The 12138-nt window shown below is 51.8% G+C and overlaps 4 protein-coding genes across 4 annotated transcripts; all 4 read right to left on the bottom strand.

Moving 5' to 3' along the window:
• Positions 1 to 2782: 2782 nt before the first annotated feature.
• Positions 2783 to 3232, bottom strand: N0V89_008295 (uncharacterized protein; the record flags this gene model as incomplete). Its single annotated transcript, XM_056217052.1, has 2 exons — positions 2783 to 3133; positions 3182 to 3232. 2 exons carry the CDS (start codon positions 3230 to 3232, stop codon positions 2783 to 2785), a joined length of 402 nt encoding a protein of 133 aa, XP_056068608.1.
• Positions 3233 to 5656: 2424 nt separating this feature from the next.
• N0V89_008294 (uncharacterized protein) lies at positions 5657 to 6803 on the bottom strand (the record flags this gene model as incomplete). Its single annotated transcript, XM_056217051.1, has 3 exons — positions 5657 to 5992; positions 6041 to 6206; positions 6277 to 6803. The coding sequence occupies 3 exons, from the start codon at positions 6801 to 6803 to the stop codon at positions 5657 to 5659; spliced, it is 1029 nt and encodes a 342-aa protein (XP_056068607.1).
• Positions 6804 to 7339: 536 nt separating this feature from the next.
• On the bottom strand, positions 7340 to 9076 carry N0V89_008293 (uncharacterized protein; the record flags this gene model as incomplete). The annotated part of the gene is made up of 1 exon (XM_056217050.1): positions 7340 to 9076. The coding sequence occupies one exon, from the start codon at positions 9074 to 9076 to the stop codon at positions 7340 to 7342; it is 1737 nt and encodes a 578-aa protein (XP_056068606.1).
• Positions 9077 to 9683: 607 nt separating this feature from the next.
• N0V89_008292 (uncharacterized protein) lies at positions 9684 to 11068 on the bottom strand (the record flags this gene model as incomplete). The annotated part of the gene is made up of 2 exons (XM_056217049.1): positions 9684 to 10602; positions 10668 to 11068. 2 exons carry the CDS (start codon positions 11066 to 11068, stop codon positions 9684 to 9686), a joined length of 1320 nt encoding a protein of 439 aa, XP_056068605.1.
• Positions 11069 to 12138: the final 1070 nt, after the last annotated feature.

Genomic DNA, 12138 nt, shown 5'->3' with positions numbered 1-12138 from the left:
GCATTGAAACCCAAAGATTCAATCTTCCGACTGCTCTTGTTATCATAGTCGTATAGTATTGCCGTTCCCACGATCGAATGATCTTGCGGAGTTCCTGTTTAATGAAATCCTATAGATGCACGTGAACTTGCACATCATCAGCGTTTTCACATCTCACTACTTCACCATCAGTTCACATTGCTCCCCACATAGGTAGGCGCTTATCCCCAAAAAAGCCATAAGGCCGCGCTCAGGCATACCACATGAATTACGCATCCTTCGCGCTACGCCCTCGCCCCCATCCAACGTTTAAGGCACCCACTTGCTAGCGCGCACCCTACTAAGCGCCGCATAAGGCGTACCCTGAACGCTCACGCTCTTCGCACGCCGTGTACCACCCCGCATCTTAGCTAAGAAGTCCTCAGTTGTTCCAGTGCCACTTTTTCCGTTTCGCGCCTGAACTCAAGCATCATTGTAGGGCCGTTGAGCCGTTGAGTCGTTATTCTAGATACGTGAAAGCAATAGGATATCATGATTTAGAAGCAATGGTATTGCCTACACAGCCTCGAGGGTGGGTCCCAACAACTGCCCCGTAGAAGAGCCGCAGCCGCCCGCCACCCGCTCGGCGCCACACCTTATTGTAGTACAAGATCCTGCGCCATCACCGGGCATATGGCTTAGCGGAGGGAAGAGGCGCAGTGAGTGCAGTATGATCTGGGTGAGACTTCTTCCAACATACGCGTCTGACGTGTGGACGTGGATACGCGGCGTGTATTCTAGAATCTACTTGCATGATCGGATAGCGTGAGAGACAAAGTGAGTGCAAAGAGAGATCTGGGTATCGCTAGACAGAGGAAAGGACTGGTTTGAAACGCGAAAAGCGCAGTGCGAGAACGAGAAGGCGCATCAAAACAAATGTGTACGAATACAACCATCCCAAAGGAAAGCAGAGAAATACATCATCCCGAAGGAAAAGCACGAACATCCCACCCAATGCATATACCAATCGTAATCCATATATATCCGTCTTCAAGATAGTAAACGCCGTATGCGATGCATCCCAATACAAAAAGAAATTAATACATGTTGAAAAATAAGAATACAGCTGGTGGCCTCACGCACACGCAGCAGGAAAAGAACGCGTACATCTTACAGTAAAACAAAGGAAAGTTTAAGGGAGTCTCTGCACTACGATACGGGGGCTACTGCGCGCATCCTGTACCGCAGGCATAGGCTGAGCTTCTTCCCACCCACCAGGCGTTGTCGGCGTCTCCGCGCTTCTATTGCCATTTTCCTCGCGCCAGAGCGTCCGTGGTGTCGACGGGGTCATAGGGCTGATGGGAGACATCTGATATCGTCGCGAAGAGTTTTGTGGCATGAGAATGCGATTCCTACGTTGACGGTGTGGACTTGTGGGTGGGATCGGTGGCGGAGGCGGATGTTCGTAAGCGTAAGGATTTGACTGTTGGAACGATGGAGGTTGCGCCATCGGTGGCGTTCTTACGTAGTATGAGGGGACTGATTGCGGAGATGACATGGTTGAATTGTGTGCTGTCGATGGCGTCCTAACGTAGTATGATGGGATTGAACCTATGGTATCAGTCCCTGCAGGGACGGCTGCGGGGATCGGTGCTGCAACTGCTGCCGATGTAGTCATAGCGATGGGTCCCGTCCGGAGTGGATCATCGTAAGCAACTCTCTCTATGCTGGAAGAGGGTCGCGGATCGAACATCAAGCGCGGCGTAGCTGGATCGTGCAGAGGCACGTTTGTTGACGACATTCGAGTTTCAGGTATTCGACTGGCTGGCGCGTGGCGCATGGGTGATGAGCCATCCGTACGTGAGCGTTCAAAAGTCGGCGATGGTATTGTCAGTGATGGACGTGCACGTTGTTGCGGGATGGGTGAGTATTGTTGTTGCTGCGAGGGAAAGAGCGAAAACCGCCGGGGAGGTTGTGGACGACTTGGAGATGGAGCAGCGCTACTTCCATGTTCGACGGCTGATTCTGATGTTGCCTGATCGGCTGAGGGCAAGAGCGATGAGCGCACGGGAGCAAGGGCTATGGACGATAGCAACGGATGCGGAGATGGACATGCGGGCGACAGAGCATGTGAACTCGCAGTCTGTGGGGAAGTGAGGTCTTTTCCATGGTGTGACTCGTTTCGTTCGGGAATCAGAAGTCGTAAACCTCTTTCGCTAGGTGTCCGAGAGTCACTGGCAGATGTGTTTGGTGGAGTGTTGAACCGCGGTGGTGTCAAGGGACTGAGGGGCGCTGGGCTGGGGATCCGTGGTGAGGCATCGAGTGTTCTGCCGTGCGCTGAATTCCAGAGGGCAGTTGACTCTGTCGAGTGACCATGTGCTTTTTTATAGCCTCGATAAGGGCCGCAGCAGCCATATGACTCCTCATCGACTGTGGCATGTTTGCTTCTCGCTGTCGATAGCCTGCGTATGCCGGATTCAGCCGTTTCGAAGAAGGCGCGTACATACGGTATACAAGCTGTCGCTATGCTCATGCAAGCTTGAACTTGTGTGATGATTAGTGGTACCCATAGATGGAAGGCCGGGTTGTTGTGTGGCGATATCGGATAAATGAATACAAGGCGAGCAAGTGCAGCGCTAATGACGAGGATACGCGGAGCAAAGCAAGCGACGATTGCGACCTTTCTCGAAAGTTTGACCTTGAGATAAGCTACTAGGTTGATGGATAGCATGACAATAGCGACGTCGCTGGTCATATCTATAATGCAATAGACAATCCAGAAAACTCCCTATGTGAAACGTTAGCGATTATGCAAAGGAGTAGATCACTCGAGCATTGTTCGACTTACGGTATTGTAGCAGTGCAACGTGAAGATCTCCCAGGGTTTAGGAAGACCGCATTGGAATGCAATGGCAGCGAGGGAGGCAAGTGTCCACGCAAGTATGAAGAAGCCGATGGCCAAAACAGCCCTTCGCTGTGCTCGCTGATGATGGACACTGTAGAAGAAGGAGATAAGAGAAAGCTTTGCGAAGCCGATGGTCAATATGTAGAGGAAGTTTGATGCGTAGTATCCTTTCTGAATCGCATCCGCTCGCCTGAGAGTAAGTACGCCGGAAACACCGAGACCGTCGGATGCAAGAATGAGGACGGTGACAGAAAGGCCAACGGCAAAGACCTGTGAGCTGTTAGCGAGCCCACACTCATTGTTGAGACACCGACGTACTGTAGCAGTAAGAATGAAGAGGTCATCGATGCCCGCCTTCTTGCGTCCCATTGCGAATTTGATGCATTGTCGCGCGAGGAAGACGAGGACCGATAGAACCAAGGTCGCCCATGTCACGATGGTGATGATGTTGCTCCTGTCTGCCGTGGTTGTGTTGGTTGCTCGTTGTTGTAGTGATACTCGAGGTATATTCATGATGGTGGATGAAAGAGGAACGCCCACCCACCGACCCAGCCCCAACCCAAGCGAAAAAGGAAGAAGGAAGAAGGAAACAAACAAAGGAAAGAGGAGTGCGGGCTTCAAGGAAGTTCAGCCAAATCGGAAGACGGCATATCGAGTGACCCGAGTGACGATACCGAGTTGAAGCAAGTTGTGCTATAGTCGACGTAGGATGTTGGACCAGGTGGAGTGAGGTGGTGTGGGGGCCCGCGGGAGGAAGAGGAAGATCGAACTTCCAACGTCGGAGACGCTGCAACGGGCCTCGTCATATCAAAGCTCGAGTGTGCGCGGAACGGAAGTCATGCCGCAGCCATCTCGGGTGTACATCGCTCTCATTTTCCGCGCAGGAGCATAATTATCGTCCAAGGCTGACCCAACACACCCTTTCGGCATGCAACTGGGCTGTGCGGACGCAACGGCGAAGACGGTATCTGGCTTGTACATTACCGCGGCGCGCTTGGCACCGCCTGTCTCCCATAATAAGTCGTGCGTCTGCTGTGTCGGTGGGTTCGCTCAGCTCACTGGTTCGTTTTTTCGACATGTCACGGATTGGCCACAGGTCAGCGTCAAATTTAGGGCTGAGGCGCGCTGACACGCAGGCGAGGACCAGGGTGTTCCGGTACTGGGGCGCAGGTAGGCCCTCCCGCCATGGAGTCATTCGGACTGTGCAGACAGGCCCGAACTGAAGTATGGGGTCGCTGCTGTACCATGTGGAATGATGGGCAGACCCGTGCGATAAAGAACGCGCGAGTCCTTCCGCGGCCAGTCCTCCTCCGTCCGTGTGGAACGAACGCCCAAGAAAGTGCACGTAATGGAACAAGACTCAGTACAGTGCGCTATAATGATGCGCGTCCCTTCGTTCATCTCTTGACTGCGCCGCCGGCTGCTGCCGCACCGATCCGCTCTCTGGTATTTTGAGGCCTCGTGTATGTAGACGCCATAAGCTCACACCGAGGCCTAGTCATCCCCAGAATACACGCTGCTTACCTCACTTCCATTGCCAATGCAGCCGAAACTGCCCCTACACAGGTCTCGAGATTCCAAAGCCGTTCCATCTGGTGTCTCGCGAGCTGTGAACACTTGTCTTTCGCTGGGCATGACGTCGAGAACCAGGCGGGGGTGAAATGAAACACGACTGGTGCAGAACGCCAAGGATCCCTAGGTATCAGATCGATTCCATTTCGCGACCTCCATCCTTTGATGCAATAGCGGCGGTTAGTAGGAAGAAGAAACAGGGTTGAAGGATTCTGTGGTGAGCACGTGGTAGACGAGGAAGACGCCTGCACGTCAGACTTCACCGACCCTGCGCTGCAGATGTGACCACTAGGACTACACTTCTGCACACAAAAACGCTTGGTCGAGTGGCCTCGATATTGTTTTCGGGCTCGTTCTGGAAGATAAGAGACCCTCGCCATTGTAGAACATTAGCCTCTCCAAACACCGCACAACTCAGGACGATAACTTGCGCGGTTATCCTGAATTAAGCAGGTCGCGATAGTGGACGGCATGTTCTTGAATTTTCCATGAAATGGTATACGCAACCGAATCTTTCATCGATGGTTCTGCAATGACCTTCCGGCAAACCCCGCCCCTTCGGTCACCGACACGTCGCCATTCCACCCCCAACTCCACCGATCGTCTAGGAGTCTCACGAAAAATCCGAAGAACGTTGAAATATCAGTGGGGGTCTTCCGATGGGCTACCTTTTTCACATAGATGCGACTCTTCGGCGCCGACGATCCAAGGCGGACTCCGGACTGACTGCGCGTTCTTGCATGCCATACCAGATGGTGTGTACTAATCGCATAAACATCATTTACTAGCGACTGTATGATCCTGGCTGCGCCAATTGCATAATGGCCACTCTGGGAAGGAGTTGAACGTGAGGCGCAGCAGTGACGGTAAGAACGTAACGACAGATTAGTGAGGGAAGTTGGGAACGCTGAACCCTCCATCTCCGTTCAAACCCTGCACGTGATGCATATTTGCCTCCCGTACTACACGGTGTAAGCCTCTTGTCTGTACAAGAAAAAGCTTACAGGTGCAGCACATGGGGCAGAATAACATTACTGGTCAAATTTACAGGCATTGGTTTTTCTCACGCCCCCAACGCCTTTTGAAGGTCCATCACCGTAATCAGAATCTGGGTTGGGCCCGATCCCGTCCATTCCGCCCCGCCCGCAAACCTGAGTTTTGTCTGGTCGTTTGGAGCTATACTCTGTCAGCTTAACTCGCTTCTCATGACGCTCGATGTGATCACTTACGAACGGTAACCTCTCGCCCATAAGCCCGCCCAGCTGTGGTCTTCAACTCCCGCCATTCTCCCTCACCCAACGCTTGGTTGACGAACACGGACTTCGATCTGGAATCACTCAGCACGATCGTTCCATTTGCCCCTCCTAGTGGGGTCCAGGTCACCGACGGCACGCCGTTGGGCACAAGGCCAGTATCGACGCGGACTTCGCGCGTGCGGTCGCTTGCGGCCTTTTGTGGGTTGGGTGTGATTTTGTAGTAAATCGGGTAGGTTGCTGTGTTGGTCTTGGGGTCGAGTGAGCCGTATTGGAAGGCGATAATATACTGGTTGTTCGCGATCTAGCTGGGGTCAGTATGCAGGGAGAAGGTGGGGGAAAGGAGTCGCACCTTAGCGATACTAGGAGCAGCGGGCCGATCAGTCCGGAATTTTGATGCTACAACGTCGACCGCGTTGTCCCAGCTATCGTAGTTCTCGGTAGTAGTTTGCTGGACGATCTTTTGGGCATATGTGTTGTCGCCGTTACCAGAGTAGAATACAGTGATAGCGTCACCGCTGTAAGGAACAGTCAGAAAACATGTAAACAACACATTGCGTGCTCTGGAAAATACTGCGCGATGCTTACTTGTATACAAGGTAAGGATTTGTCACAGCTACAGAGGCATTGCTCAACGGCCCACCATTTGCAATCTCACTGGCGAGCTCCCAGCTTTCGCCCTGATCACCGGAGGTATACAATTCGATAGTCGTCGTGTAGTCGTCCACCGCATTGACCGCGAGTAGAGTGGTTCCTGTATCTTCTGCATATGTTCCGTTGATGTACAGCAAGTGTGGCTGCAGCAACTTCTTCCCAGAGTCTGACGTTGCGGTCCCGAACGAGTACCACGAATATCCGCTGTTTATCGAGCGATATATAGCAATCGAGCCGTTCGATGATGGGTCGTTCCACGCCGCGAGAACAGTGTTGTTCGGGAGACTTTGGGTGCGCGGTACTGTTACTTGGGTCGAGTCATCGGGTTGGTACAAAGTCACATTCGCAAAGACATCGATACCGGTAGGGGTAGGCGCTGGTGGGTCAGGTTGGTCTGTAGTCTGAGCAAGCACAGGGCTGAGAATGGACGAGCCGGTAAAGACGAGTGGGAGAAAGCGCATTGTGAGTAGGAGACGCGGAGCTTGTCTTCGACTCTCAAAGAACTTGTAAAGGCACTGCTGCTAGATATTTGAAGGTCTACATCAATGTGGGCACAGATATCCTAAGCCAGGTTTGGAGTGCACTATTGGCAGCAATAATTGCCGTAGATGAGCTGGCATATTGATTTGCAATGACGAGAAAAGTTGATGCTGTGATATGATTGAGCGTGATATTGGATAAATCTTCTAAGTCTTTTTCGTGCAAGGTCCGGCAGAAAGAGATCTGGGAGCTTCCCCGCGAAAGCATTTCCACACGTGCAAGCTTGTGTATCCGTGTACGGCAATTCATCCGCAATGTACACTATACTAGCAGATTGTCATTGGTGCTCGGAGAAATCTTTTTGGCATTTTGTCGTTTAGGTTCGGGTAATGTCTTGGCTTCCAGATCTCGGCTCGTGAGGCGAATAGATGGCGGCTGATATTCTGCTCCGCCTCTTCATCTGGAAACAAGAATCCGGTGGTGTATCGCATCGTCAGAACGCCGTAGTGCGCTAGTTTTAACCAATCGTAAGACCCAGTCCAAGACCCTCAAGTCTGTCCTTCAACCCGTCCAGTATTTGACCTGCTCGACCGGACTGGTCACTATCCCCATCTTTAGCCAAGCCTTCCTCAGGTCGTTCAGTACCTCCTTGACAACTCCAGCTAGAGGCTCTCTTCGGGTCACCTATCCCCATATACTGGGCGTTTCCAGGCCAAGCACAAAGCTCCCGCGTCACACGATCTCCCTCATATGTTGTAGTTTCCGCTTCCAGTGTTTCGGGTGCGAGTCCATCCTCGACCCATTCTACCAGCGCAGAAAGCGGGTCCTTAGGAACAGGTCCATTACCTTTCGCGCAATGCTCCACACCTGGCGCCAAGAAGAGACGGTAGAAGTTGTCGACTTCATTCGCCCCGCCCATAAGAATTTCTACCCGTTTTCGATACTCCACAGTAGACTGATACGGGATGAGTGGATCGTTGACCCCATGCCAGCTGAGGAGCTTCGTTCCTGAAGTCTGCAAGCTCGTAAGGTCTGGCTTGTCAGCGTCGAGCAGCCACCCGAACTCTGCGTTTCCTTGAACCCATAACGCCATATAGTCAGCATAGTTAAGCCTAGTGACGTTAAAGGAATCATCTTTCAAAAGAAAGCTGCGGATGAAACCCGTGGATATTGGGAATGGTATGGGCGTCCGCATTCCGTCCGTAGAGGTGGTGATTCCCGCAAGGCGATCGAAACTGGTACCATGCGTAAGGCCGTGCCAAAGAGATGTTTTGACTGGTGTTCGGGGTCCTTGCTCGATTCGTCGCACGATGTTTGCCATGGCTCGCGAAACTTCTACTGGCCCATCTTCGCAATAGAAGACTTGACCGATTAGGTGAAGCGAGTCAAAGTCGCACAAGTCTGGCTCAGATATTATTCCATCGCTGACACCGTCAATCATGTCACAGCTCTCCATCGCTTTCTGACGGAAGTAATTGAACTCGCAGCTCGACATCCACAAGCCTTCTTCTTTCATGACTAGTTGAGGCCAGAATTCTGCCATTGCGAGGTGAGTCAGACTGATCGCAGGAGCATTTGCAAGGATGCCATCTAGTATGTGAGGGTACTGTTGCGCCAGCACGTAGCCTTGCCTCCCGCCTTGAGAACACCCGTTCCAGTATGAGTATTTTGGCTTCTCCTGATAGAACTGTTCGGTAATGATTTTCCCCAAAACGACCGACTCAACAAGACTGCGAGTCGCAAAGTCAGTCAATAGATTCCAGTCGATAGTGCCGTCCTCCTTCAAAACCCATGTTGTGTCGTCGGTTCTTTGAACAGGGTGACCGCCATCTGTAGAGGAAGCTGCGTAACCCCCACGAACAGCAGGCCCAAGTGCTCTTCCAAGCATGCCAGTCGACATACCTCCTCCTCCCGTAGCTTGAAAGCGACCATTCCAATCGTCGCGATTCAACGGAAGCCATACTTCGACCAAGACGTCATCGTCGCTTCCCTTGTGATTGAGATGTACCTTGACCTGACAAAAGTTCAGACCCTCTATATCCGGTATCCCATGCATGCCCCCAAACGAAGTGTAGTTGCGCTGGATATCTGCTTTGATGGAGCTTATCGTGACACCGGCACCAAGACTTGGCGGGCTAAATACCATATTATCGCACACTGGCTCCAACGAAGGTGCATTTTCTTGCTCAATTCTGTCTTCGCCTTTTACTGCTGAGGTGGCGGCAAGCCACACAAGAGCCCGTTTCGAAAGCATTGTGTTGCGGATCGGCGAGTAAGAGAGTAGTCGAAAGAATAGGTCTCTATGAGGAGGTTTGTTGAGTGGCCGGCTCTGCACTGATAACCTCACCGCCTGATCATTGCTGACTCTTATTGCTCCTCTCTAGAATTGGCTAAGGTCAGCAAGGCAGCGATGGTTGTGTTAATGGTCATAGCTGGCTCGCTTGAATACCGACACGTTGTGAATTTCACTAGTGGGGCGAGACTAAGCCGAGCTAGGAAAGACTAGACCAAAACCGAAGGTAAGTCATCTTGAGAAGAAAGACTTCAATTGAAAGATCAAATTCAGCTGAAAATACATCCAACAGTACATGGTGTCGTCTCGACGCGGATGAGACCTTTCTCGCGGAGCCCATTGCATTGCCATATCAGACACGACGGGAGCTACCAAGCTATGACTCCCAAACCTAAATGTATAACATCTACAGCCGCAGGTAAGCCCTATTTAGCCTCGGAGCCTAGATGCGCTATATACAGTCCCGCATCCAAAGACAATGAGGAGTCACAACCCAGTATCGACAATAGGGACTAGCGCATATCCATGCAGCCAACCAGTACAGAACGAAAGCACACAACCCGACGAGCTATTCATTCTCTTCGGCTGTAGCTCCCCATACAAATTTCCATTCTGTTCCAGATAGATTATTTTCGCATCTTTGGCATACCCTCACCGGCACGTCGTGGTCTGGCTTAGGCATCGCGTTCCACATGTCTGCATTCTTCTTTGTAGGCATCTGCCACTGACCCTCGACAGGCTCGATATCGAACTGTAGCAGGATCATCGCTACTAGTGACAGTATCGCGCTCGTAGAAAAGTGCCTTCCTGGACACATAGTTGTACCAGCGCCGAAAGGTCGGAATGCGGTAGTGTTGGATAACTTCATGCGACCCTCAGCAGTGAAGAAGCGCGTATGGTCGAAGGTTGAAGCACTTGAACCCCATGTGTCGGTATCGTGATGTATTGCAGTACCTGGGATCATCACGATCGCGCCCTTCTTGAGGTAGTATCGAGATGCGAGTGTAGTGTCGTGTTGTACTTTCTTGATGTTGATGACCGTGCTGTGGTACCGCAGTGTCTCATGCCACATTGCCATCAAAATGGGACATTGTGTCTTCACGCTGCTTAGATCCAGTACCTTTGCCTTGCCGGTCGAAGTAACAACCTCATTGACAACGAGGTTAAGGAGCTCTCGGCGACATTCGCGGAGAGCATCGGGGTCGGAGATGATGTGGAACATGAGCCAGAACGCACATATTGCACCGCTACTGAGCATAGCGAGTGATGTAGCCATCTCTAGCTTGGCTGCTTCCGCTGTTGACAGACCGTGGTTTAGGTGGGTATTGAACATCTCAGGGATCATCGCGAAGGCTTGCGTATGGCCACCAGTCTCGAAGTAATTCTGGAACGCTTTGATGACGCGGGCGCGTGCTTTGAGAGATTTGCGCGCTGTGAGGGACGGGAAGGGGCTGTATAGAAGATGGCTGATGCCGGGTACGAAATCTCTGCGATGCTATCAATTTTTTATCTCTGTTATGAGGAACATCAAAGAACGAGGGGTGATACATACAGCCAACTCGTCTCGACAGCAGGGTCATCGTAGGGATTCTCGGCTCCATAGATAGCACCTGTGAGCGCCAGGCAGAGCTGGTGTCGCAACGTCTCGTAAAGCCCCACTTGATCTTGGGTGGCGGGGATGTTGCGAGTGCTCGCAGTGAGCTTTTCTACCGCCGTGCGCGTAGCGGCCTGTAAGTCTGATCCAGAGGCCAGGTACTTGTGCACGCTCTTAGTGAAGCCGTTACCGTGAACGCCAAATGCTTTTGTGAGAGTCTGCTTAGACCTCGTTTTCAACCCACTGAAGAGCATACCGAAGTCGAGCAGCGTCGGTACAAACGTGGTAAGATTCGTCTTGTTCTGTACCGCTTGGATCAGCTGCGGCGCGTTGATGACGTAGATCTTCTGGAAGGGCATCCGTAAGGTGTAGATTGGCAGTCCATACCGTCTTCTGTTGCAAGATGAGCGGCCTACTCGTGGGGAATATTGGAAGGGCTGAGACGTACCGCAAGCTGACGAGGTAGTCAACTTTATGTCTTGCAATCCCAATGGCGGAATCCAGGAAAGGTATTGCTGTTGGTAATAGTTGAGGCTCTGTTTCACTCTGTGTGGCGTGTAGAGCGGCACATAGCGCCCCATATGCGATAGCCAAAGCAAGTACTGTGATCGCCAATATCGGGAACATATTTAGGTGAGGGTAATGTAAGAGGGTAATAGGATGACGTATAGGTGGAAGCAGCGTAAGAAAGTAACTGTCATGCACTGATGCCCGTGTGTTCAACTGTTCCGACTGCCCACAGAAACAGGGGTGACGTCAGGGCTCACAAACGGTTGAGTGCGACGTGGGCGTGAACAGTGAAAGATATAGGTAGGCAGAAGAGCAGCGATTGGGCTGATAAGGACTCTCGTTAGAGGCTGAGTTCCTAAGAAGCCGTTGATAGAGTTCTCAACATGTGAGCCGCCACGAAGTTCATCGCAGGTTGTTTTATACCATCATACTCCTGAGAGAGTGGATACTCTGCAAAACCGCAGTCCTCTGAAGCCACGATTTCAGAATGGTCGGCGAACATAGATCCATCTCAGCTGCATTATGCAGACCCTGTCCTATGGTAGCCCCGGATGGTCCTGATTTGGACATGGTTTTTGGAAGGCATGGTCAGCGTGGACCGTCTCTGACGATTACAACACCATACTGAATTGCTACATCTTATGGTCGCCCCCCTTTGTTGTCTCGGAAGCTGAAGATCCCGCGATGTTGGCCCGTAGGCTGTAGCTACCAGTCTACGCTGCTAAGCTTCAAATCGCAGCAACTATCCGCATTTGAAGTTCCCCGTCATCTGAGTGGTGTCTTGCGCTGTCATCTTACTACCCAGATCGGGGCTGTCATACCAAAAGAGGAAACGAGGCTGAAAGGCGTCCGCTAAACATAGACGCCGGCGGGAGAAACGACAGTTGTGATCCAGCGAACGCCATCCTCAATCTGTGTA

This window comes from Didymosphaeria variabile (genome assembly GCF_027946475.1).
Source record: "Didymosphaeria variabile strain IMI 356815 chromosome Unknown scaffold_6, whole genome shotgun sequence".
In the NCBI taxonomy this organism is placed as follows: Eukaryota; Fungi; Ascomycota; class Dothideomycetes; order Pleosporales; family Didymosphaeriaceae; genus Didymosphaeria; species Didymosphaeria variabile.
This window is presented reverse-complemented; position numbering and strand designations above follow the sequence as displayed.